This window comes from Oncorhynchus nerka, linkage group LG15, assembly GCF_034236695.1.
Source record: "Oncorhynchus nerka isolate Pitt River linkage group LG15, Oner_Uvic_2.0, whole genome shotgun sequence".
Classification (NCBI taxonomy): Eukaryota; Metazoa; Chordata; class Actinopteri; order Salmoniformes; family Salmonidae; genus Oncorhynchus; species Oncorhynchus nerka.
Window position 1 is genome coordinate 43,334,123 of NC_088410.1, and position 23,805 is coordinate 43,357,927.

General features: G+C 41.7%; 1 protein-coding gene, 2 non-coding genes and 1 pseudogene across 3 annotated transcripts; all 4 read left to right on the plus strand.

Annotated features, from left to right (window-relative positions):
* The first annotated feature begins 4,081 nt into the window (after positions 1-4,081).
* On the plus strand, positions 4,082-15,490 carry LOC115142744 (protein NLRC3-like; annotated as a pseudogene).
* A 2,412-nt stretch (positions 15,491-17,902) lies between these two features.
* On the plus strand, positions 17,903-23,278 carry nop56 (NOP56 ribonucleoprotein homolog). The gene is made up of 12 exons (XM_029682425.1): positions 17,903-18,007; positions 18,910-18,999; positions 19,099-19,213; positions 19,450-19,614; positions 19,853-20,051; positions 20,318-20,505; positions 20,779-20,930; positions 21,119-21,219; positions 21,561-21,709; positions 21,958-22,079; positions 22,314-22,430; positions 22,665-23,278. Exons 1-12 carry the CDS (start codon positions 18,005-18,007, stop codon positions 22,875-22,877), a joined length of 1,614 nt encoding a protein of 537 aa, XP_029538285.1. The 5' UTR covers positions 17,903-18,004; the 3' UTR covers positions 22,878-23,278.
* On the plus strand, positions 20,564-20,688 carry LOC115143827 (small nucleolar RNA SNORA26). Its single transcript, XR_003865724.1, has one exon. It is a non-coding gene; the product is annotated as a small nucleolar RNA SNORA26 (small nucleolar RNA).
* LOC115143819 (small nucleolar RNA SNORD57) lies at positions 22,157-22,222 on the plus strand. The gene has a single exon (XR_003865715.1). It is a non-coding gene; the product is annotated as a small nucleolar RNA SNORD57 (small nucleolar RNA).
* Positions 23,279-23,805: the final 527 nt, after the last annotated feature.

Genomic DNA, 23,805 nt, shown 5'->3' on the forward strand with positions numbered 1-23,805 from the left:
TGCACTCGGCTGGCCAGGTGCCTAAACAGGAACAGGATATGACGTCACACAGGGAGAAATAGATGGCAGTAGAAGTGGTGCCCTGTATTGTTCGGGTTTCTCTGGTGTAGGCCAGGTTACCGTAAAAGCACTGTGAAAACTGCTGATGTAAAAAATAAATAATAATCTTCATTGATTTGATTGATTGGAAAAGTAGAAGTGATGTCTATTTACCCATCAGGTAGGAAGTAGCAGTGCCAACACTCTGCACCCCAGCTCCCTCTGACCACAAATTGACCACACATTAACTACACAGCATGGTCAACACATGGTAAAATCAAACAAAACCATGTCCAAGAATATTGCTGAACTGAAAATTTTTTGTAAAGACGAATGGTCCAAAATTCCTCTTGACCGTTGTGCAGGTCCGCAAATACAGAAAACATTTTGTTGAGGTTATTGCTGCCAAAGGAGGCTCAGCCAGTTATAAATCCAAGGGTTCACATACTTTTCCCACCCTGCACTGTGAATGTTTACACTGTGTGTTCAATAAAGACATGAAAACATATAATTGTTTGTGTGTTATTAGTTTAAGCAGACGGTGTTTGTCTATTGTTGTGACCTAGATGAAGATCAGATCAATTTTTATGACCAATTTATGCAGAAATCTAGGTATTTCCAAAGGGTTCACATACTTTTTCTTGCCACTGTATTTAGCAGATGTTATTGTGGGTGTTGTGAAATGCCATCTTCCTGTTCAAGTGAGCACAGCACAACAAGTCCAAAAATGTATTGTATGCTGCTGCATAAATGATGTAATATGCCAGGGAGATATGTATACTGTAGCTAAGAAAGTAATACTAAGTGTATGTTGTGTAGTAAGATGTTAGTAACCCATGTGCCTCACCCTAATAATTTGTTTGATTTAACCCCCTTTATTTATCCTACGGTTCTGACTTGGTACAGGGAGAACACTGAAAGATCGACCCATGTTCTTAATTCTGTCACTGTACATTTCAAAAGTGCAAACAAATAGTTATATTGAGTACGTCCGTAGCTCGCTCATGAATGTCTTAATTGAAATGACGGATTGGCTCTTATCCACTTGTCGTCCCCTTATGTCATAGCTGTACATCTCAATTGTCATTAGAAACTACATTTGTTTAAGCATGTCAGCCATATCAGCTGTTTTCTTAAAAGGCAGTAAATGAGGCTGATTGAACTGTTTCGCTGCCAGACAAGGCTCAACTGATAGCCAGGTGTAGTGGTGGTAATATGTTAGGACAGCTTTAAGTGGGCCCTAACAGTTTGTCACCGTTATCGTGCAATTAATTTATTGTTTAGTGTTGTGTTGTGTAATGGCGTTGCTGGCATACATCCCCCCCCCACCAAGGTCTACATACATGCAGCCTATTTGAAATTATGCTTGCTTCTTACATTCACCTTTTCATGTTAATTTAAATACTTTTCATTCAAAATCATATGGTTTGGTTTCAATACATAAAAAACAATTAGTAGGTCCAGGAATTCATAAAAATAGATGGGTGTTGGTTAAATTGTGATTTTAATGAATGTAGCCAATTTGGAGCGGGAGTTTTTTTTCTTCCTGTGAACACGGAGATGTTTATAGCAGATTGTAGAAACGGACATGGAGGCTTCATGAGCAATGGGATTTCCAACCGCTCGACTCCGCTCACTTGCTCTGCTGCCTACATGCCTACCAATACCTGGCGGAACTCCCCCTTCCATCTCTCTCTCTCTCCCTCGCTAGTTTGCTCTTTCTTTGCCGTGAAAGATGCGAGAGTTTGTGTTCTCGAAATAGACTATGGAAAATAGTTTCCCCCGGTGCAAAAATATGGAATCTTAGGAGTCGATTTTCTAGCGGAATCAAAGCTTGGCACCCAGAAATGTGAGTCCACACCGGGAGTCGAAGGGCAAGGAGTCGAGGAATCGATTCTTTTGGAGTCGACTCCTCACCAATAATCTCACCACACTGGTATCAACCCTCACAAACATCACTACTGTTTAAAGCTGGTGTACAAAACCAAAGTAAAAGATGCAAACACAAAATTTAAGAACGGGACTTCTAGAAATACCGCACATGGTACAGATAGATATACGGCGTAGACTTGCTTTCAATGAGAATGACCTAACTAATTTAGTAGTGGGCATTCCGGCTCTTTTCAGTGAGCTCTTTTGGCTCCCAAACGGCTCTATAAAAATAAATGTTTTGTATTTTTTTCAAGTCAAACAGTTTGCGATAGTTTGACTATCATTGGTGTTAGAATAATTCGAATTAAATTATGAAATGAAATCATATTCTACATTAACCACATTGTATTTAAAAAATATTTCAAAATAATGCTTTTAAACATTTGCATTTAAAGTATAACTTTTTTAATGTATATAAACAAAGTGCATATAAATGTAACAATACAAAACTAATACAATCTGAACAACATAACAATAGAATATTGCACCATATCAAAGAAAAATAAATAACAATGTGCAAAACTGCAGCATCCCACTTAAAACATTAAAATGGTCCCTCTTTTCTCTCTCTTCTTTATTGCCATGTTATAACCAGCAGCACACAGAAATGCTGACCATATTTTGCTTTTATGAGAGATTTGCATTCAGAAATGCAAGCTGCCTAACTTTCGAGGGGCTGGTGCGGTTTCTTCTCAGTAATTATTTGTCCCGTTTTCAAGAAGACCCTCTCAGAGGGAACGAATGTGGCCACTATGCAGAGTCTCCGTGTCATGACTTTAGTAAGCCGCGGGTAGAGAGAGGCCTTGTTCTTCCACCAGCTCAGAGGATCTGCAGGAGGGGCTCCTCCAAATAGGATTGGACCTCCATTATGGCATCAGCTGAGTGATTCCTTCGTGCTGCATCCCCAGTTTCTCTCTCGTCAAACAGCATCCAAACAGCAGACGTTTGTGGCACTACTGCTGGTGCTTCTGCTCCATCTGCTCTCTCTTCTTCCTGTTGCCCTGGTGCCTGAGCCAGCTGACTCCTGGGGCTGTCCCTAGCTGCTGCTGAGGTTATTTTTTTAAGAGCATCATCAATCGCTCTGGCATCACTGAAGGCTAACTTCTTAAACCTGGGGTCAAGTGCAGCGGTTTCTGATAGCAAGTGATTATATTCTATTCTGAGGAACTTTCTGTCCATTGATGAAAGAAGGGTGTCCATCAACTCTGTCACGTCCTGTGGTAACCTCCCATTCCTCATGGTTCAGAGCATCAACAGGTGCATTGACAATGGCCAGGGTGGAGATGATGGCATCCTTTGACTCAAGAAACCGCTTTCCCTCACTGAAGCCTGTGTGATCTCATACAGTTATGGAATACGTGATTTTGAAAGGGTTTTCCTGCTTGGAATTGTGTACATTTGGATATAGACTATTGCTATAATTTCTAATCATTTTAGCCAATGCAATATCAATTTGGCCTTGTTTTGCTACAGACATATACTTTGGCATAAACTGGTCCATAGAAGATTGCGTTGCTGTGGGTCGCGGAGTCGGCCTACTTGACTGGGTGGATGTATCTCCACGTGTGGAGGTGCTGGCTCCACCACTACCACTAGGAGGCACGCTAGTTTCTCGAAGCTCTGCTTCAGCTAGCTTCACAGTTGGGTGCACAGTTCGCATATGCCGGTGTAGGTTGTGCGTAGAATCGGCAAATTCTACACTGTGCTCTAACATTGTCTACATTATTAAAATGCATCCAAATGTTACTGTGCTTCCGACTAATTGTCCAGCTGTTGTTTTCACATCTGTCCTTCCTCTCTCTCCTCCCTCTCTCTCCTCGGCTGCTAAGTGTGTGACTGTGAGTGAGTTGGTTCGGCCCTCCCTCACGCATGTTTGCTTCATTGGTTGACACAGATGATGCTCTTTTTCTGAGCAGACAGCTTGAGCATTTAGTCCTATTATTATTTTATTTATTTTTTCGTTCTTTGAATTAGTTAATTCTATTCATTTAAATGTTTTGATTATTCATATCTTTATTTTTTATATATTTTTTTATAAATAGATTCGGCTCTTCTGATATGCGTGCCGGCTCCCAATGTTCAACTACAAGAGCCGACTCTTAGAGCCGAGTCGTTCGCGAACGACCCATCACAACAACTTTAACTCCATTGGTCGGGCCGCCCAACAACAAACAAATTGCAGGACTGTATTCAAGCAGTCGAAATGTTTATCCGTATTCGTTGTTTAATTTCAAATATTGTTTGAACAAACTGTTCACGTATTGGTGAGTTATTGTTTTCTTACTTGAAACTGAAAAATGTTTTCTATATGAAGACTCACTAGGCTACCTTTTGTTTTTGGAAAATACGTTGTGGGCACATTCTAAAATGGCGGGTTGGACTGGAAGGTATCCTTTGAAGAGGTTACTGGCCTTATTTTATGAAGCACGTATCACTGTCGTCGAAATAATGTAGTAATACCTCAACTATGTAACGTTAAGTAGAAGTTCTCCGAAAGAATTAAGTAGAAAATGTAAAGCTGTTAACTGTCATTTGACAGACTCATTTGACCAACCTACTGACCGATCCCTTAAAACAGAGATTGCAGAAACTGCAGTAAAAGTGCAGTAACTGCAGTCGACTGTGATCATTTGGACGCAGTAATTGCAGAATAACTGCAGTTATACTGCACTCATACTACAGTTACACTGCAAAATGACTGCAGTAAAAAAAAGTGGTGTTATTTTGGACGCAGTATTTGCTGCTAACTTAGACTCTGACTGTAATCTTTTTTCATAAGGGGTACAATAACAGTACTAGTAAACAAACTCTTTGCCAGGAAGAGATGTGAGCCATAAAAACCTCTTTCCTCAAAAAAATGACGAAAATCGGTGAAACTAGAACAGAAATAAGTAAATGTTGCATAACAACAAGCAACCCACATGACACAACCCAAAATATTTAATATCTGCCTTCTATAGCTTGTGACGTTCTTAGCATGTACATGGGTTATAGGGTACACCCTGAGCAAATACCTGTCTCAGGTGAAACGTTTAAGTAATATTTAACCTGACCTACAGTATTGCGTTAGATATTCAAAGATAATGCAGCTCTGCATCCTATGTACTGTAAATCTCAAGAGGCGTCAACCTGACAAATGGTCAAGGGTCCGTTTTTGCACAGATAAAAAGGGATTGTTTAGATGCCCTGAAGTGAAATGTACTGCATGTCAAAACTAAATCAAACTGATGGCTATGATATTACTGTGTTTGTTTCAGCTTGTCACCATGGCACACTCCCTTCCTGACCTCTTGGATGACCTGGAGCAAGATCAAAAGAGTTGTAGCAATGATCAGGTGCTGGAGCGAGAGAGGGAGATGAAAAGGAGGTGGGTTGTTGTACTCTGATGATACACCCACTGGAGAAGAGAATAACTGCATTTATACAAAAAAATAAAAATCTCACAATACACTATAATTACCTCTGACTAACCAAAATAGAAAGAGGCACACAAACACGCATATAATTGCTTGTCTCACCCCCTCTATTATTCTCTGTAGTGAGTTGAGGGCTGGTCTAGTCTGTCCAGTGTGTGAGCATGGGCTGAGAGACCCAGTCTCGTTTAACTGTGGACACAGAGTTGGGTTACTTACAAAACCCTGATAGGGTTACTTACAAAGCATTTGCTAATCATTAGTTAAGTCTTTTGCAGGCAAGGATCTAAAGTGAGGACTATCTATACCTGATAAAGCCTTAAGGCTGGCCATGCCATAAGTAGCCATTCCAGCAGTAGCTGATGCGCCACAAAGGGCTCAAAATGACCTGAAATATGCCTCGCTTATCAACAGTAAAAGAATACGGACACAACACAGAGGGCGCGGAAGACACATTTCAGTTGAAGGCATTCAGTTGTACAACTGACTAGGTATCTCCCTTTTTATTTCCCCTTTCCCCTTATGCCAGGTTCGGCACTGAACTTGTCAGAAAAAACCCTTGGTTGTTTATGTTGTTTTAGGCCTAATATTATATGCCCACGGGGAGCAATTATGGTGCCTGTTACTGTATTTAGACAGAGACAATTTTAAAACAAGTGGTCTCATTTTATTAGAATTTGATTAGAACTATTATCTGTCTTTTTAGGTCTTACCAATATTGAATGTAATCTTGCTCATTGATAACAATTGGCATTTTCATGGCTCAGACAAAAAAGCTTTTTACATTAGGCCAATGTCAGTGTGAATCAGAGGCTGGTGGGAGGAGCTATAGGAGGATGGGCTCGTTGTAATGGCTGGAATGGAATAGATGGAACGGTATCAAACACATTGTTCCATTAATTCCATTCCAGCCAATAAAATGAGCCCTTCCTCCTATAGCTCCTCCCACCAGCCTCCTCTAGTGCAAATGCTATGTTTAACAATATATTTCCAAAATGAAGCCATGCAATTACTTAGACCAATGTGGACTCCAAACATGTTCAACATATTTAGCAAATATGGGATAAGCCTACATTTGATTTCTGTAGGCTATTTAACAAACTAGGCTATAATGGACTAACATTCTAATTGTAGTTGATGACAACTGAATACATAAGACCGTAAATACACAACTTAATGCAAGCACATATTTGGCCATGGAGCACTTTCTTACACACCTACAACTTGTTTATTCATCAAAACCCAGCCCTTTCGAGCCACTGCCAGCTACGGCGAGCATAATTTTGGTTGTGAAAATAGCTAAAATATTCCTGACACCCCCCCACCCCAAACCTATAGCGCATAAAATTACCATTGCGTTAGTTTTGTTAAAATAGAGACCGAATGTTACAGGAAATATTTACATTTTATTTACATTTTCCAGATGTAGCAAAGAAAGTACATTTTCTTTAACATTCTGTGTTTTGTCTGTATTGTTAGTTTAATACAATAGTTTAATACATTTTTAAATGTAGGAATAGCTTAATTAATGATGAATAAACTATTTACTAATCCACCAAATGTTTTATTACCAGGTGTTATCATAAAGTGCTACCCTTCTCATGTGTGTGTGTGCTGGTTAAACGCTCTCCCTTCCTCCCTCTCACTCTCTGCAGTGAGTTGGATGTCATCCACAATGCCAGTCCTCAGTGTCCGGAGACCTAAAACACATCCTTTCTGAAGCGCACTACCACACAAACTTGGAGGACACTTTATGGTGTTTCTCCCACATCCACTCATAATGCATTTATATCAACAAAAAATGAAACTTAATTGATTTTTCTTTTTTTAAGATGAAAACTACTGAAACAAGAAAGACATTTCAATGAACATTTTACCTTGTAGAGTAGCTAATGAGTAAAAAGTATCATAAGTATTTAGTTTGATGACTGTGATAATTGTAAGGTACTAGATTGAGGGCGACATTTTCATAGTGCAAAAACATTGGGCAGATTGCAGAATTCGTTAATCGTATTGTAATCTGGCAGCGTGATTTCATTTGAAACAGTTTTAAAAATGTGCCTTTGTAAAGAGGCGACTATTTATGCATTGCTCAGTTTACTAAACTCTAGTTAAATAATTGCCTCTTTCTAATGCACATTGTTAAAGAAACGTTCAAGGCAGATCATCCTACACTAGTAGTATTGGAAGACTGCTCGGTATATAAACAATATCAAAAGAGGGGATTTGGCCCAGAGATTGGGAAAAGGGTAGATGAATATGGACTCAGGTACCTTGATATAGGGCCATCTGTGACAATAGGAAATGTGCCACCATGGTTTTATACAAAGCCATATGTTAATCTTAGCCTGATCAAAGAAAAGAAACAGTGGTTTGAAGAAAATATAGGAACAATAGTGGATCAATATATTGGTAACCAGTTTTATTCTTGCTTGGTAGTATACACAGATGGTTCAAAGGATTCCATGAATGGGAAGACTGGAGCAGGTGTATTCCTGAGTTCAATGTTAATCCATGCAACAAATTATTTATCTGTATATGCAACAGAAATGGTTGCTATAATTGTTGGATTGCAATGGCTAGAGGAGGGGCAACCAAGAAGAACAGTAATATGTTCAGGTTCTACATCAGTTTTGTGCAGTCTAAGTACTGGGAAATTGGAACGTGAGGATTTATGGATAGAAATAATGATGATGTTGTTAGGGTTAACAAGAAATGCGATAGAGGTTCAGTTTTGTTGGATTCCTGCTCATAAAGGAGTCGATGGGAATGATATAGTAGATAAAATAGCAAAGGAAGCAGTGAAAAATAATTTTGTGGATATAGGCCTACAGGTGCAATTAGGGAGAGGAGAGTAAAACATTCATATCAAACGCTGTTGGATTGTTGTCAGAGGCAATGGGATGCAAGTGGTAAAGGGGAGACAGTTTTATAGAACAAGGAAATCTGTACGAGATAAAATGTAATGGGAACAGAAAAGAGGACGTTATGTTGTCTAGGATGAGATTAGGACATATGGTATTGAATTATTCTGAAATTGATAGGGAACCATGGTACTGGTATGTGAGATGGGCGTATGGTAAAAGAAACGGTTGAACATGTAGTATTATGTTGTGAATTTTATGACGTAGAGAGTTAGTTTGCTAGGGTCAGAGGGGTTGGGCGGGGATGGGATTTCGGTGGGGGGATGGAAGTAGTAAGCTTTGTAGGGCTTTATTTGATTTGGTTAGAAACACAGGGTTAGATAAGAGAATATCGATGTATTGGGAGGCTGTGACCGGTCTCACACTCCAGTACAGTAGGGGGCGCGGTGTATGCAGCTTTCAGTTGGCTGCGATCCTCCAATACAATTTTTAAAGAAGAAACCTTTCCAAGTAAATCACAAGGCAATATTAAAACAAGGTTAACATTATTTTTTGCACAATGCTTTTGCACTATGGAAATGTCACCCCAACAGATGTATCTTTATTTATTTTTGGCTTTTATATTCCTTTTCCTTACAGTGGATGATGTGATGCAGAGAGTTAAAGAGGAGCATAAAGCCAGTCTGAAGGAGAAGTTTCAATTTGTTTTCGAGGGAAACACAGACTATGAAACTCCTCTCGAACGGATCTACACCAAGCTCTATATCACAGGGGGAGATAGTCAAGGGGTGAATGATGAACATGAAGTGTGGCAGATTGGGAAAATATCCCGGGGGAAAAAAGCAACAGACACTCCAATCAACTGCAATGACTTCTTCAAACCCTTACCTGGAAAAGGCCGACCCATCAGAACTGTAATGACCAAAGGCATCACTGGAATCGGAAAAACGGTCTCGGTGCATAAGTTCATCCTAGACTGGGCAGAAGGAAAAGCCAATCAGGATGTGGATTTCGTCTTTGTTCTTCCTTTCCGTGAGCTGAATTTGATCAAAGATGACCAGTACAGTCTTTCTGAACTTCTGAATGACTTCCACCCTGAACTTGCAGAGATAGAAGACACAAAGACATTTGCTGTTTGTAAATTTCTGTTAATCTGTGATGGTCTGGATGAAAACCAACTTGAATTGGATTTTCATAAAAACAAGAGGTTGACTGACGTTACAAAGACCTCATCAGTGGATGTGTTGCTTACAAACATTATCAAGGGGACTCTTCTTCCCAAAGCTCTCCTCTGGATAACATCACGACCAGCAGCAGCCAATCAGATTCACCGTTAGTGCATCAACCAGGTGACCGAAGTACGGTGTTTCAATGACTCACAGAAAGGGGAATATTTCAGGAAAATAATAAGTGATGAGAACCTTGCCAGCACAATAATCTCACACCTTACAACATCAAGGAGTTGCTACATCATGTGCCACATACCAGTCTTCTGTTGGATTTCTGCCCAAGTCCTTGTACAAATGATGATGACAAATGAGATTGGAGATATCCCAACAACTCTGACTGAGATGTACACTCACTTTCTACTCATTCAGACAAACCTGGCAAATGATAAGTATCAGGGGCGAAATGAGGCAGTAGCACAGAAGATCTTGGAATCAAGTAAAGACTTAATTCTAAAACTGGGGAGGCTAGCATTTGAGCACCTGAACAAAGGCAATCTCATGTTCAATGAGAAGGACCTGAATGAGTATGGCATTGATGTCAGTGAAGCTGCATGGTACTGTGGGTTGTGCACAGAAATCTTGAAAGAAGAGTCTTGTGTTGTACAAAAAGAAGGTCTATTGCTTTGTGCATCTGAGTATCCAGGAGTTCTTTGCTGCTCTGTACGTGTTCCACTGTTGTGTAATAAAGAACGTCAAGGAGCTGGTGCCTTTCCTGAAAAATGAGCCAAAATTATGCCCCTTGGATGAGCTTTCCTTGCACGGGCTTCTGCAGATGATAGTTGTTAAAGCCTTGCAGAGTAAGAATGGACACCTGGACCTGTTTCTCCGATTCCTTGTTGGCATCTCACTGGATGCTACTCAGAAACTCTTACAAGGCCTCCTGCCACAAAGTGAGAATGGCTCGGAGTCTGTTGAGAAAATTAGGAAATATTTTAGGGATCAGGATGTTTTATTACTCACCTGAAAGATTCATCAACCTTCTCCAATGCTTGACTGAGATGAAAGACAATTCAGTACAAGAAGACATTCTAAAGTACCTTAAGTCAGAAAACCGATCAGAAACAGAACTGTCGGCTCCTCATTGCTCAGCACTGGCTTATATGCTTCAAATGTCAGAGGAGGTGCTGGATGAGTTGGACATAAATCATTACAACACGGGTATCACAGGTCATCTGAGACTGCTTCCAGATGTGAGAAACCGCAGAAAGGCAATGCAAGTATTAATGCAGAATTCACACATACCACATCCTTATAAATAAGTATTTATCAAATTTTTATGATATGCAACTTGTTCAGATTTGTATTATCATAAATTGACATTTTTGCAATGCTGGGGGCCTTTTTGTATACCTTATTAGTTAGAAGCACTGGGATTTCATTTCTCAATGGCTTACCTGGAAAATCCAAATAATTCACAATACAGTGGTTAAGAGACCCTGACGTAACATAACATCACAGGTTATATGAGTTGTATTTTCTCTATTCTTGCAGATTGTCTGGCATTGTACTCACAAGTCAGTGCTTTGAATTGCTGGCCTCCATTCTCCAGTTTGCAGACTCACCCCTGAGAGACCTGGACCTGAGTAATATTGCGTTTCATGACAAAGAGATGTTATTCTTTGCTGGATTGAAACCTTCACACTATAAACACTATGGTCAGTTATTTTGGAGAGGTCCAGATAGGATATCATGATAACAACCCCAAAGAGTGACTAACAAACTGTTCAACAAAGTTTCAAATTGTCACCCTGAGAGCATGTTTTGAGAAATCAAACTGTAATGGACACGCACAGTAATGAAAGCATATGTCATTAAATGTGTACATGCTTTGTGTTCATGTTCACTTCACACAGATGCTTTCTTTGCTGAAATAAATCAACAATAGAGTAAGACGACCTGTATTTAATCACTTGATGTCTCTTTCTTTGTAGACTCTCAAGCTGTAAATTCAAAGAAACGTCTTTGATTACTGCTCTAATGCCAATGAGCTCACCACCTACAGCCGCAATCTGTAAGTTGAATTTTGTGTCGAAAGTATTGCCTGATGCATGCCTTGTGAACTGTGCAATGGTTGCCATAAATTGGCCTTTGTTTCCTTTTTGTGTCGTTGTGTAAGTTTCGTTTTCATCCTTAATCATTTTTGTATTTTATTGTATTACCACAGGGGGCACAGAAGTTACCGGTTGGGCGTTGTGTTGCTTTCTGCTAGGCTGGAGGATCCACACTGTAAACTGGAGAAACTGAGGTCTGTAGAATGATTGTGATTTTGTTCTCACTTTTTTACATAACCTGTTAATGTTGTTATATCTTGTGTTATGTCTTTATGTATCATCGTTTCTCATTTAGGATGAGTCGGTGTTCTCTGACAGAAACATGTTGTTACACTTTGGGCTCAGTTCTCGGCTCAAACTCCTCTCCCCTGAGAGAGCTGGACGTAAGTAACAATGATCTACAGGATTCAGGAATGAAGATGCTCTCTGCTGGACTGGGAAATCCACACTGTAAACTGGAGATACTGAGGTGGGAAATACATGGGGACAAAGGAAGAGATTCCTATATTTACAGAAATATAATATTCACAATAATACTTTTTAAAACTGGTGTTATATACAGTGCCTCCGGAAAGTATTCAGACCCCTTAACTTTTTCCACATTTTGTTATGTTACAGCCTTATTCTAAAATGGATTAAATAAATAAAAAATCCTCAGCAATCAACACACAATACCCCATAATGACAAAGCGAAAACAGGTTTTTAGAACAAGTTTTTTTTAAACAACAGAAATGCCTTATTTACATAAGTATTCAGACCCTTTGCTATGAGACTCGAAATTGAGCTCAGGTGCATCCTGTTTCCCTTGATCATCCTTGAGACATTTCTACGACTTGATTGGAGTCCACCTTTGGTAAATTCAATTGACTGGACATGATTTGGAAAGGCACACACCTGTCTATATGAGGCCCCACAGTTGACTGTGCATGCCAGAGCAAAAACCAAGCGATGAGATCGAAGGAATTGTCCGTAGAGCTCCGAGACAGGATTGTGTTGAGGCATAGATCAGGGGAAGGGTACCAAAAAATGTATGCAGCATTGAAGGTCCCCAAGAACACAGTGGCCTCCATCATTCTTAAATTGAAGAAGTTTGTAACCACCAAGACTCTTTCTAGAGCTGGCTGCCCGGCAAAACATTTAACATTTACATTTAAGTCATTTAGCAGACGCTCTTATCCAGAGCGACTTACAAATTGGTGCATTCACCTTATGACCTCCAGTGGAACAGTAGTGCATCTAAATCTTTTCAGGGGGAGCAATAGGGGGAGAAGGGCCTTGGTTAGGGAGGTGACCAGAACCCAATGGTCACTCTGACAGAGCTCTAGAGTTCCTCTGTGGAGATGGGAGAACCTTCCAGAAGGACAACCATCTCTGCTTCGCTCCACCATTCAAGGCCTTTATGGTAGAGTGGCCAGACGGAAGCCACTCCTCAGTAAAGGGCACATGAAAGCCCACTTGGGAGTTTGGCAAATGGCACCTAAAGCCTCTCAGACCATGAGAAACAAGATTCTCTGATCTGATGAAACCAAGATTGAACTCTTTGGCCTGAATGCCAAGTGTCACATCTGGAAGAAATCTGGCACCATCCTTACGGTGAAGCATGGTGGCAGCATCATGCTGTGGGGATGTTTTTCAGAGGCAGTTTATTTATTTATTTATTTATTTTTTATTTCACCTTTATTTAACCAGGTAGGCTAGTTGAGAACAAGTTCTCATTTGCAACTGCGACCTGGCCAAGATAAAGCATAGCAGTGTGAGCAGACAACACAGAGTTACACATGGAGTAAACGATTAACAAGTCAATAACACAAAAGGAAGAAAAAAAAGGGGAGTCTATATACATTGTGTGCAAAAGGCATGAGGTAGGCGAATAATTACAATTTTGCAGATTCACACTGGAGTGATAAATGATCAGATGGTCATGTACAGGTAGAGATATTTGTGTGCAAAAGAGCAGAAGAGAGCAGTGACTGGGGAACTAGTCAGGATCGAGGCAAAGATGAACTGAGCAAAGTACAGAGAGATCCTTGATGAAAACCTGCTCCAGAGTGCTCAGGATCTCAGACTAGGGTAAAGGTTCACCTTCCAACAGGACAACGACCCTAAGCACACAGCCATGACAGCGCAGGGGTGGCTTCCCATTTGAGAGAGGTGGACCTGAGCTTCAATCACCTAGGATACTCAGGAGTGAAGCTGCTCTCTGCTAGACTGGCAGATCCATACTGTAGACTGGATAAACTCAAGTATGCTAACTGTGAAAAACTTGTCTTAGGTCCCACTCTCTCCAGATTTCTATGAAATATTACCTATAATTACAATATATTTTAAATAGATTTCCTTCAAAAAATGTGTCATTAAGTAAAAAGTTGCTTTTCTATATACCCCTGCCTGACTTGTTCACCATCAACACAATGGTTCTGGGCATATACTAGTCATTCTAAACATTCACGACAAGTTAACAGCCATGCAGCTTTATACAGCTACTGAATATAATGAAGAATCTACGACTTTTGTAATGATAAACTTTGTTTGTGCACCAGTCTTGTAACCACTGCCATAACTGACTGTTTGAGTAATCACTGCATTTCTCTTGTTGGTCTGAGAGCAGACTGGTCCTGATATTGTGTTGCTTCATTGCTGCTCTACATACTGTAGCAAACGGCAACAACCGGGACTCAAACCAGGGTCTCCCAGCCCGTAGGCAAACCTGTAAACAACTACTCCAATAGGGTTAACCCAGTTGAGGTAGATTCGAATGAGTAATACCTAGGCAAGTGTCCTTACACCACAGGCGGTGTCCGTCACTAACTATTATTTTGCCTCTCCTACAGTTTGAACCAAAATGAAGAGTTGTGGTTTAAACCGGAGCTGCTTAAGAAGTGTAAGTGTCTTTGCTAATGATATTGCAATTCAATACAACTACTATTGACCCACTGGTTATGATAAGATTCTCTCTCCTTTGACTTCTCTTGCTTCTCCAGATGCCACTGAAGTCACTCTGGACCCAAACACACAAAACTATTTTTTCTCACTGATTGAGGAAAACAGAAAGCTAACATGGGTGGATGAAGAACAGACATATCCTGATAACCCACAGAGATTTGAGGAAATGCCACAGGTGCTGTGTAGAGCGCCTCTGATCAAACGGCATTACTGGGAGGCAGATTTGATTGGGAATTGTGACATAGTGGCATATAAATGTATTAGCAGGTGGGGAAAGGCAACAGATTGTAAGCTGGGAGCCAATGACAGGTCTTGGTGTATGTTCTTCGAAGAAAAGAACCGTTACCTTGCCCGCCACAATAATAAAGAGAATCATATTCTTTACCCAACCACCAGACCTGATCCCCAAAGAGTAGGAGTGTATCTGGACTGGCCAGATGGCACTCTGTCCTTCTACAGTGTCTCCTCTGACACCATGACCCACCTGTACACATTCCAGGCCACATTCACTGAGCCCCTCTACCCAGCTTTTGGGGTAATGGACACATTAATGGACTCATCCGTGTCCCTTGCGGTTACCAGTAGTCCAGTGCCAGCTGAAAATCCTGCATAGTCTTGGATAAGGTACAATTCCTTATGTTGGAGGGTATTTTGTTTCACAGCCTTTTCTATTACATTTTCATGACTGAATTTGAATGATGGAAAAGTTGAATGGGACATTATTTTTTCCATCATTGACAGTTAGCTTGTAACTTTGGGTTTAAAATAAAGAACAACTGTTGGTTGTTGCAGTCATAGAAACGTAATGAATGAAATGGTCATTCGGTGGTGTAAAGTTCTTTCATATGACAGCGACAAGGGTTTTAATTTGCCTATGATTTGGCCATGTCTGTTTGTAAATAAATATTTGTTATCTCATAGCATATGCACAGCGTAAAGCACTAGGTAACTTGTCTGCATGTTTGTGAAAATGCATATTAAGATTTTTTTTTTATGGATTAAAAGACACTTGCTTCTATTTAAATTATCCCCTTCATTTCAAGTGTTGACAATCAGTAGACTGTTAGAATCGCAGAATCTTTAGCTCCCACTAACCCAACCAGTGTCAGCATGGTGCTGAAATTCAACAGTTTTTGTCGCTGTCCTGATGGGTTATATACAGTGCATTTGGAAAGTATTCCAACCCTATCACTTTCCAAATTTTGTTACGTTACCATCTTATTCTAAAATGGATTAAATAAAGCATTTTCCTCATCAATCTACACACAACCAAAGCAAAAATGTTTTTTTTACATTTTAGCACAGAAATACCTTATTTACATAAGTATTCAGACCCTTTGCTATGAGACTCGAAAATTAGCTCAGGTGCATCCCTTTTCCATTGATCATCCTTGAGATGTTTCTACAACTTGACTGGAGTCCAGCTGTGGTAAATTCAATAAATTGGACATGATTTGGAAAGGCACACACCTGTCTATATAAGGTCCCGGAGTTGACAGTGTATGTCAGAGCAAACCAAGCCACCAGGTCGAAGGAATTGTCTCTAGAGTTCCGAGACAGGATTGTGTCGAGGCACAGATCTGGGGAAGGGTACCAAAAAATGTATGCAGCATTGAAGGTCACCAAGAACACAGTGGCTTCATCGTTGTTAAATGAAGAAATTTGGAACCACCAAGACTTCCTAGAGCTGGATGCCCGGCCAAACTGAGCAATAGGGGGAGAAGGGCCTTGGTCAGGGAGATGACCAAGAACCCAATGGTCACTCTGACAAAGCTCCATCTCTGCAGCACTCCACCCTTCAGGCCAGACAGAAGCCACTCCGTAAAAGGCACATGACAGCCCGCTTGGAGTTTGCCAAAAGGCACTTAAAGGACTCTGCGACCATGAGAAACAATATTATCTGGTCTGATTGTCAACAACTCCAGTCACCCAAGTCATAGACTGTTGTCTTTGCTACCGCACGGCAAGCGATACCGGAGTGCCAAGTCTAGGTCCAAAAGGCTCCTTAACAGCTTTTACCCCCAAGCCTTAAGACTGCTTGAATAATTAATCAAATGGCATACCAGACTATTTGCATTGACCCAACCCTCCATTGTTTTTACACTGCTGCTACTCACTGTTTATTATCTATGCATAGTCACATAACCCCTACCTACATGTACAAATTACCTCGAGTAACCTGTACCCCTGCACATTGACTCGGTAGAGGTACCCCCTGTATATTGCCTCAGTATTGTTATTTTATTGTGTTACTTTTCTAATTTTTTATTTTATTTATTTAGTAAATATTTTCTTGACTCTTCTTAAAACTGCATTGTTGGTTAAGGGCTTGTAAGTAAGCATTTCACGGTAAGGTCTACACCTGTTGTATTCGGTGCATGTGACAAATCAAATCTGATTTGATGAAACCAAGATTGAACTCTTTGGCCTGAATGCCAAGCGTCACGTCTGGAGGAAACCTGGCACCATCCCTACAGTGAAGCATGGTGGTAGCAGCATCTTGCTGTGGGAATTTTTTCAGCGGCAGGGGCTGGGCCTAGTCAGGATCGAGGGAAAGATGAACAGAGCAAAGTAGAGAGAGAGCCTTGATGAAAACCTGTTCCAGATCATTCAGGACCTCAGACTGGGGCAAAGGTTCACCTTCCAACAGCACAACGACCCTAAGCACACAGCCAAGACAGCGCAAAAGTGGCTTTGGGACAAGTCTCTGAATGTCCTTGAGTCACCCAGATAGAGCCCAGACTTGAACCTGATCAAACTTCTCTGGGAGACCTGAAAATAGGTGTGCAGCTACCTGACATCCAACCTGACAGAGCTTGAGAGGACCTACAGAGAATGGGAGAAACTCCCCAAATACAGGTGTGCCAAGCTTGTAGCATCATACCCAAGAAGACTCAAGGCTGTTATCGCTGCCAAAGGTGCTTCAACAAAATACTGAGTAAAGGGTCTGAATACTTATGTAAATGTGATATTTCTGTTTTTTATTTTTTTAAACATTTGCAAAAAATTCTAAAAAAACGTTTTTTGCTTTGTCATTATGGGGTATTCTGTGTAGATTGATGAGACAAATGATTTTATTTAATCCATTTTAGAATAAGGCTGTAATGTAACAAAATGTGGAAAAAGTCAAAGGGGTCTGAATACTTCCCGAATGCACAGTACCTGGAAGTCTGTAATGCCTGGAATAAACAGGGTATATATGACTACTTGGAAGCCAGTAATCAGAATGGTTAGTACATTTAGTACACATAGGCTATACTACATTATGTAACAACCCATTGCAATCATGCATAAAGCCCATGGTAAGCCTCGCAGCATCCCAACCACAGACCGTATACATAAATCCCAACTCATCAATCAATCAACAAGTGGTGCCCGACATTATGCTAAATTCGTTAATCTCGCGATACAAAGTCGACCCCACGGTACTTCAGTCATGTGGCTGGGTGTTGGAAAGCAAGTGAAGTCTTTCTACAGTCGTGCAGCAGAGGGAAGGACACGTCCAGCGTGTCGCAGCTGATATTTTTCAATCATGGTAATATTTTGATATTTTTGCACGACATTTGGATGTTTAACCATTTAAACACCAATAAATAACTACTATTCGTGGTTACACATGCTTAGAATAATAAGATGTTCGTGGCAAAACTACCATTTTCAACGCTGAACTAGCTAAGCTAACTAGCTAACTTATTTGGCATATAGATTCAATTTCAGGGTGGGAAGTTGACGAGCTTGCAAGTTAAGTGATTTCGTAATGTGTCATAGTAAAACATGTAACTATTGTATGCAGTAATTACTGGCGAACTACAGTGGCTAACGTTCGCTAGTGCTCCCAGCAGAGAGGTGGGGGAAATGGATGTTGGCAGCCTCGATGGTAGGCCTCTGTCTCAGTGAAAATTCTGATTTTGCGAAAGGAAATGGGTGACTATCACTTAATGAGCATATTAAGCAAATAGATAACGCAACACACGTTTTTACGAACGTTTGTGATACACGGTAATCGTCTAGCTCCCTTTACAAAGTGCGTAAGGTTACTGCGTGTTGGTCCCATACAACACGTGGCTTGGCGCTCGTCTTGGTAGAGTATTTGGCACGGGAGTTAAACGAGGCTCACGCTACTTTTTTGGGAAATACTATCAATTACCTGTATCATATCACATCGGCTGTGTCGTCCACTTGTGAAATGACTATTATTGCCTAAAATTGTTTCATTTGACCACCTGCCGTAATTTTACGCACCACGTGGCTAATTCCATCATGGCTGCATACACGCGTGCGGCAGCGCTTTATCGCCCACGCCCAGTGTTTAAACAAGTTTCGCTACCTCCATGGTGATTTAAATAATTTGATTTCAAGTCGTTTTTTTCCTCTGTCGTATTTAATATGTAGCTAGTTATATAAAGTTTAATAACCTAATGCGTATCTCTTCCATAGGTGCTGTTGCATGTGCTGTTCGAACACGCAGCAGGGTATGCGCTCTTCGTTGTTAAGGAGGTGGAAGAGATTGGCATGCTTTTGCCTCAGGTACGAATAAACAATTCATCCACAAATATCATGACATTTGACGCAGGTTGACCCATATTCGTTGATGTTGGGGAGTTAATATTTACGCCCTCTCTCCAGGTTGAAGACTGTGTTCTAAACATTGGGAAATTCAATGGCATGGTGAGCCTAGCTGCTTTTTTCCCGTTCAAGTCGGCCCAGGCTGCTCTAGATAATATTAATGCCATATCAGAAGGTGAGTTGGTTGCTTTATTTCGTTTACTCAATTGTAATCCAAGCTCAGATGTAATGATGTTATACAAAAATCTGTCAATCCTCTGAATGACTGTGCTGACACCAATCATCAAACCTGAACTTCTGGGCCTGGCTATATTAATTATATCAGATGGCATTAGCCAGTATGTTAACACACCCCCAACTAATAATACTCTTATTTGTAGTCTATAATTCAAAATGTTGTAATTGTTTCAGGTGTGGTCCATGCTGACCTGAAGCTGTTCTTGGAGACTAACCTTCCAATGGGGGGCAAGAAGAAGGCAATGCTGGGGGTAGGTGATGCCAAGATAGGAGGAGCTCTGCAAGAAGAGCTGGGCTTGGCCATCCAGACTGGAGGAGTGGTGGCAGAGATATTGAGAGGTGAGTACTCAACTGGGCTACAGTACAAGTTATTGTGGTGGTGGGGTGTCATAATTTATGTTGACCAGTAGACAGTGTGTAGCTGGGGATGTCTGGCCTGTGGTGATGTCAAGATAATCTATACCTGACCCTCGTGACGGTTTATACTGAAAATCTGAACGGCCGCCAGTGCCAATGACCCAGGTTGTGTAAATACCACCCCCGTGCATACTCAGTCACTTACTGTTCTCACCTGAAGGTGTGCGTCTCCACTTCCACTCCCTGGTGAAGGGGCTGACTGCCCAGGCTGCCTCCAAGGCCCAGCTGGGGCTGGGCCACAGCTACTCCAGGGCCAAGGTCAAGTTCAACGTCAACAGGTCCGACAACATGATCATCCAGTCCATTGCCCTTCTTGACCAGCTGGACAAGGACATCAACACCTTCTCCATGCGTGTGCGGTAGGTACAGCTGCTTTGATTGCCAAGTCTCCCTCAAAGGAGATGTGGTACGTAGTAGTAGACCAACAACCATCCACTGACACACTTGCTAACGGGACCAAATGATGTTTATACCAAATCTGTCAATCCCCTGAACTCATAATGTTGAGTCTTCCATCGGTGCTGACGGTCCCTCAGTATAAATATAAATTATGCCCTCAACCTGGTGGTTTTGATTTTCCAAACATTCCCAACTTCTGCTCCCTCTTTCCTGTTCTGGTTTATAGTGAGTGGTATGGCTACCATTTCCCGGAGCTAATCAAGATAGTGACGGATAACTCTACATACTGCAAGATGACCCAGCTGATTGGCAACCGGAAGGAGCTGAGCGAGGAAAGTCTGGAGAGCATGGAAGAGGTGGTGATGGACAGTGCCAAGGCCCAGTCCATCCTGGAGGCCTCCCGCAGCTCCATGGGTCAGTACATGTCCCGCACTGTCTCTATTATATGCGGGTATTAAAAACAACCCCTTTTTTGCCCATCTAGGACTTTGAGGTGTCCTATATGACCAACACAGAGGGGTAGATTATTATAGTTCTCTCATAAACCTGTAGTGAAGGCTCAAATCCTTCCTGTGGATCCTGTCGGGAGATACAAAATGTATATTTCAGTCTTCACTGTGGTGTTTGTACAATGAACGCCCGTGTCCCTGGTATCAACGTTGCCGCTCGGCCTTTCCCTTTCTGTAGGCATGGACATCTCTCCCATTGACCTGATCAACATTGAGCGGTTCTCTAACCGTGTGGTCTCACTGGCCGCCTACAGGCTGGAGCTCCAGGAGTACCTTCACTCCAAGATGGGCCAGGTGGCCCCCAACTTGGCCGCACTCATAGGAGATGTGGTATGTAGTGACCTTACAACTGTCCACTTCACACTAACGGGACCAAATGATGTTTATACCAAATCTGTCAATCCCCTGAACTCGTAATGTTGAGTCTTCCATCGGTGCTGACTGTCCCTGACACCTCTGCGACCAGTGACATGTTCACCGACCAACTTCTGACATGTCGTCTCTTCCCCTCCCCCTAGGTGGGAGCACGCCTGATCTCCCACGCCGGCAGCTTAACCAACCTGGCCAAGTACCCAGCTTCAACTGTGCAGATCCTGGGTGCTGAGAAGGCCCTGTTCAGGTACTGGGGCACCCCCCCCCTGCTGGGGAAACTGGCGGCTGCTGTGATGGCAGGGCTGGGGCGGAGCAGAGAAGGGTGACTGGGTGTGACTCCCTCGGGGTGATCTCTCTCTCCGTTACGCACCCCCACAGTCTGAGCAGCCGCCCAGGGCACTAAGAGGTAGATTACTTGGCACTTTGTTCTAGTCTTGGGCCATGATAAAGGGGTTATGGTTGTACTTTCATTCGAATTAGGACAACTAATACAAATTGAGTAATCAACACTTACCTGTTGGGGAAACATTTGTTTCCATAGCGAAGTTAACTTAAACTGGTAACCCAACAGCCATTCCCCGCACACAGGGCTCTGAAGACTCGTGGCAACACCCCCAAGTATGGCCTCATCTTCCACTCAACCTTCATTGGTCGTGCTGCAGCCAAGAACAAAGGGCGTATCTCCCGTTACCTGGCCAATAAGTGCACAATCGCCTCAAGAATTGATGCCTTTTCTGGTGAGTGATGGGTGGGGTTTAACCATGAGGAGAGCAGTGGCTTAGTTAAAAAGGTTGTTTCGTGGCCTGTTCACTATGTCCCGTCTGGCATTATTTGCGATGATGTTCTTATTTTTCGTCAACAGTAATCCACCTCCGGGTGTATGATGGTGATGAGTTAACTACTGAGCAAATCTAAGGTCTTGAGTATTGTTGCTGGTGCCCCCTGCTGGCAAACGGTGTAATTGAATTTCTTTCCAATCTGACAGATGTGCCCACCTGTGTGTTTGGTGACAAATTGCGTGACCAGGTGGAGGAACGCCTTTCGTTCTATGAGACTGGAGAGGCGCCTCGCAAGAACCTAGACGTTATGAAAGAGGCTGTTATACAGGTGCGCTGACATTTAAATGGGATCTGTTTTGTGAGCATTATTTTAGTACTTTCCTCGTAGATGTTTAGCTTATTTGCTGTGAGTGATGACAACATTTTCCCTGACTCAAATGTGGGGGTTTACTGATTTAATGAGCCTGACACTGCACTAAAGCACATCTCCACTGCTTCTAGCAGCCCTAAGTGGCTAGTCTCCTAGAAGTATAACCATGCTGTTTTGCTTACCCCCTCCTAGGCCGGAGAGATAAAGATCAAATTGGCAAAAAAGGAGAAGAAACGCATGAAGCGGGAGAAGCTGGCAGCCCTCTCCACTGGTGACGGCGAAGAGGAAGCGGGTGATGGCGAGGCAGGGGTAATTATTGCTTCAGCTGTCCAGTCTAACTGAAAGCATGTTTTGATTTGAGATTTGACCCTTCCACATGGTTCTGTCTCAGTGTACGACATGCTAAACTAACTTGACTCCGAACCATTGGCTGGTCCCCTACAGTGGCCCAAATCACTGAAGTGAGTCGGACATTACAATTCGGAAATGAGCGTAGACCATGGAGTAATTCTGAAACATCCTAATGTAATGATCTGTCTTTAGGCGACTGAGAACGGCGAGGCAAAGAAGAAGAAAAAGAAGCTGGTATCCGAGGCCGTTCAAATGGAGGAAGAGGCTTCAGCAGCAGAGAACGGAGATGCTCCGGCCAAGAAGAAAAAGAAACGAAAGAGTGAGGCAATGGAGGTGGAGCCAGTGGCTGAGGCTCCAGAAACCCCCCAGACTGAGAAGAAAAAGAAGAGGAAGAAAAAGGACTGAATAGCCGATTTGGCTGATACTTCTATTTTTTTTTATTTTAAGTTCTGTACAGTTGTTGCCATCGTATTTTTTTAGCTTTGGATTTAAGAGGTTGTAAGCCAACTGACTTGTGTAATCAAGTTTCTCACTTTGATTCTTTCCGCTCCCTAGCCTCAACGTACTACACGGGAGGTGAATATTCAGCGCAGTGCATTGATGTTAATGTAATAATCATCACACTTGTATGTAAATACTTTCATGGACATTTTCTATAAAATCTGTTCAATATAAATGTGCTTTCAACCATTTCTCACGTGGACCCACGTGTGGCTAGAATTGCAGCCAATTTGATGTAAAAGGGGATATTTGTCTAAACCAGTTATGCGTTGATTACTTTGTCAATATACCCCTATCAATCTGAATGGTTGCTTTTCTGTAATGGTTTGAAACTGGTGAAACGCTTAAATTCAATGAAAGATCCCTGCCCTGTAGATGAGATCTCGCTGAATACAGCTAATGGAATGTTAGTGACGACATGAAAGCATCTAACCTCACATTTTCCCAAGACATGGGCAGGAAGCTTAAATTAACAGTGAAATACCGTGCTATTGAGTGCACAATTATGAACATTTGGGCAGTTTTATGCCATCTAGTGGCAAATCAATTATGCATTTTTCTGTACCATAGTGCACATTCTCCCGAAGAATATGCCTTTCGGGTGAAAATAAGGTCAGATCATTTTAAGTGGGCAAGATTTCACCTGTGAGACTCCACACTGGAATGTTTTCTATAAGCCAAGTGCAGTGAGATCAAAGTATTGGGACAAAAAAGCTTTCATTTTCAGTCATAAGCTTGATGTAATTGTGTGCTGGGAATATGGGATCAAATACATTAATGTGAATTTGGTCCTGTGTTATAATGGGGGGAAAATTACCCTCAGATTAAAGCT

Excerpts from the sequence above, each read along its gene's own strand:
- nop56 (XM_029682425.1), top strand. Across the intron at positions 19,214-19,449 it reads TATTAATGCCATATCAGAAG|GTGTGGTCCATGCTGACCTG; the intron begins GTGAGTTGGTTG and ends TAATTGTTTCAG. Across the intron at positions 22,080-22,313 it reads TGAAAGAGGCTGTTATACAG|GCCGGAGAGATAAAGATCAA; the intron begins GTGCGCTGACAT and ends ACCCCCTCCTAG.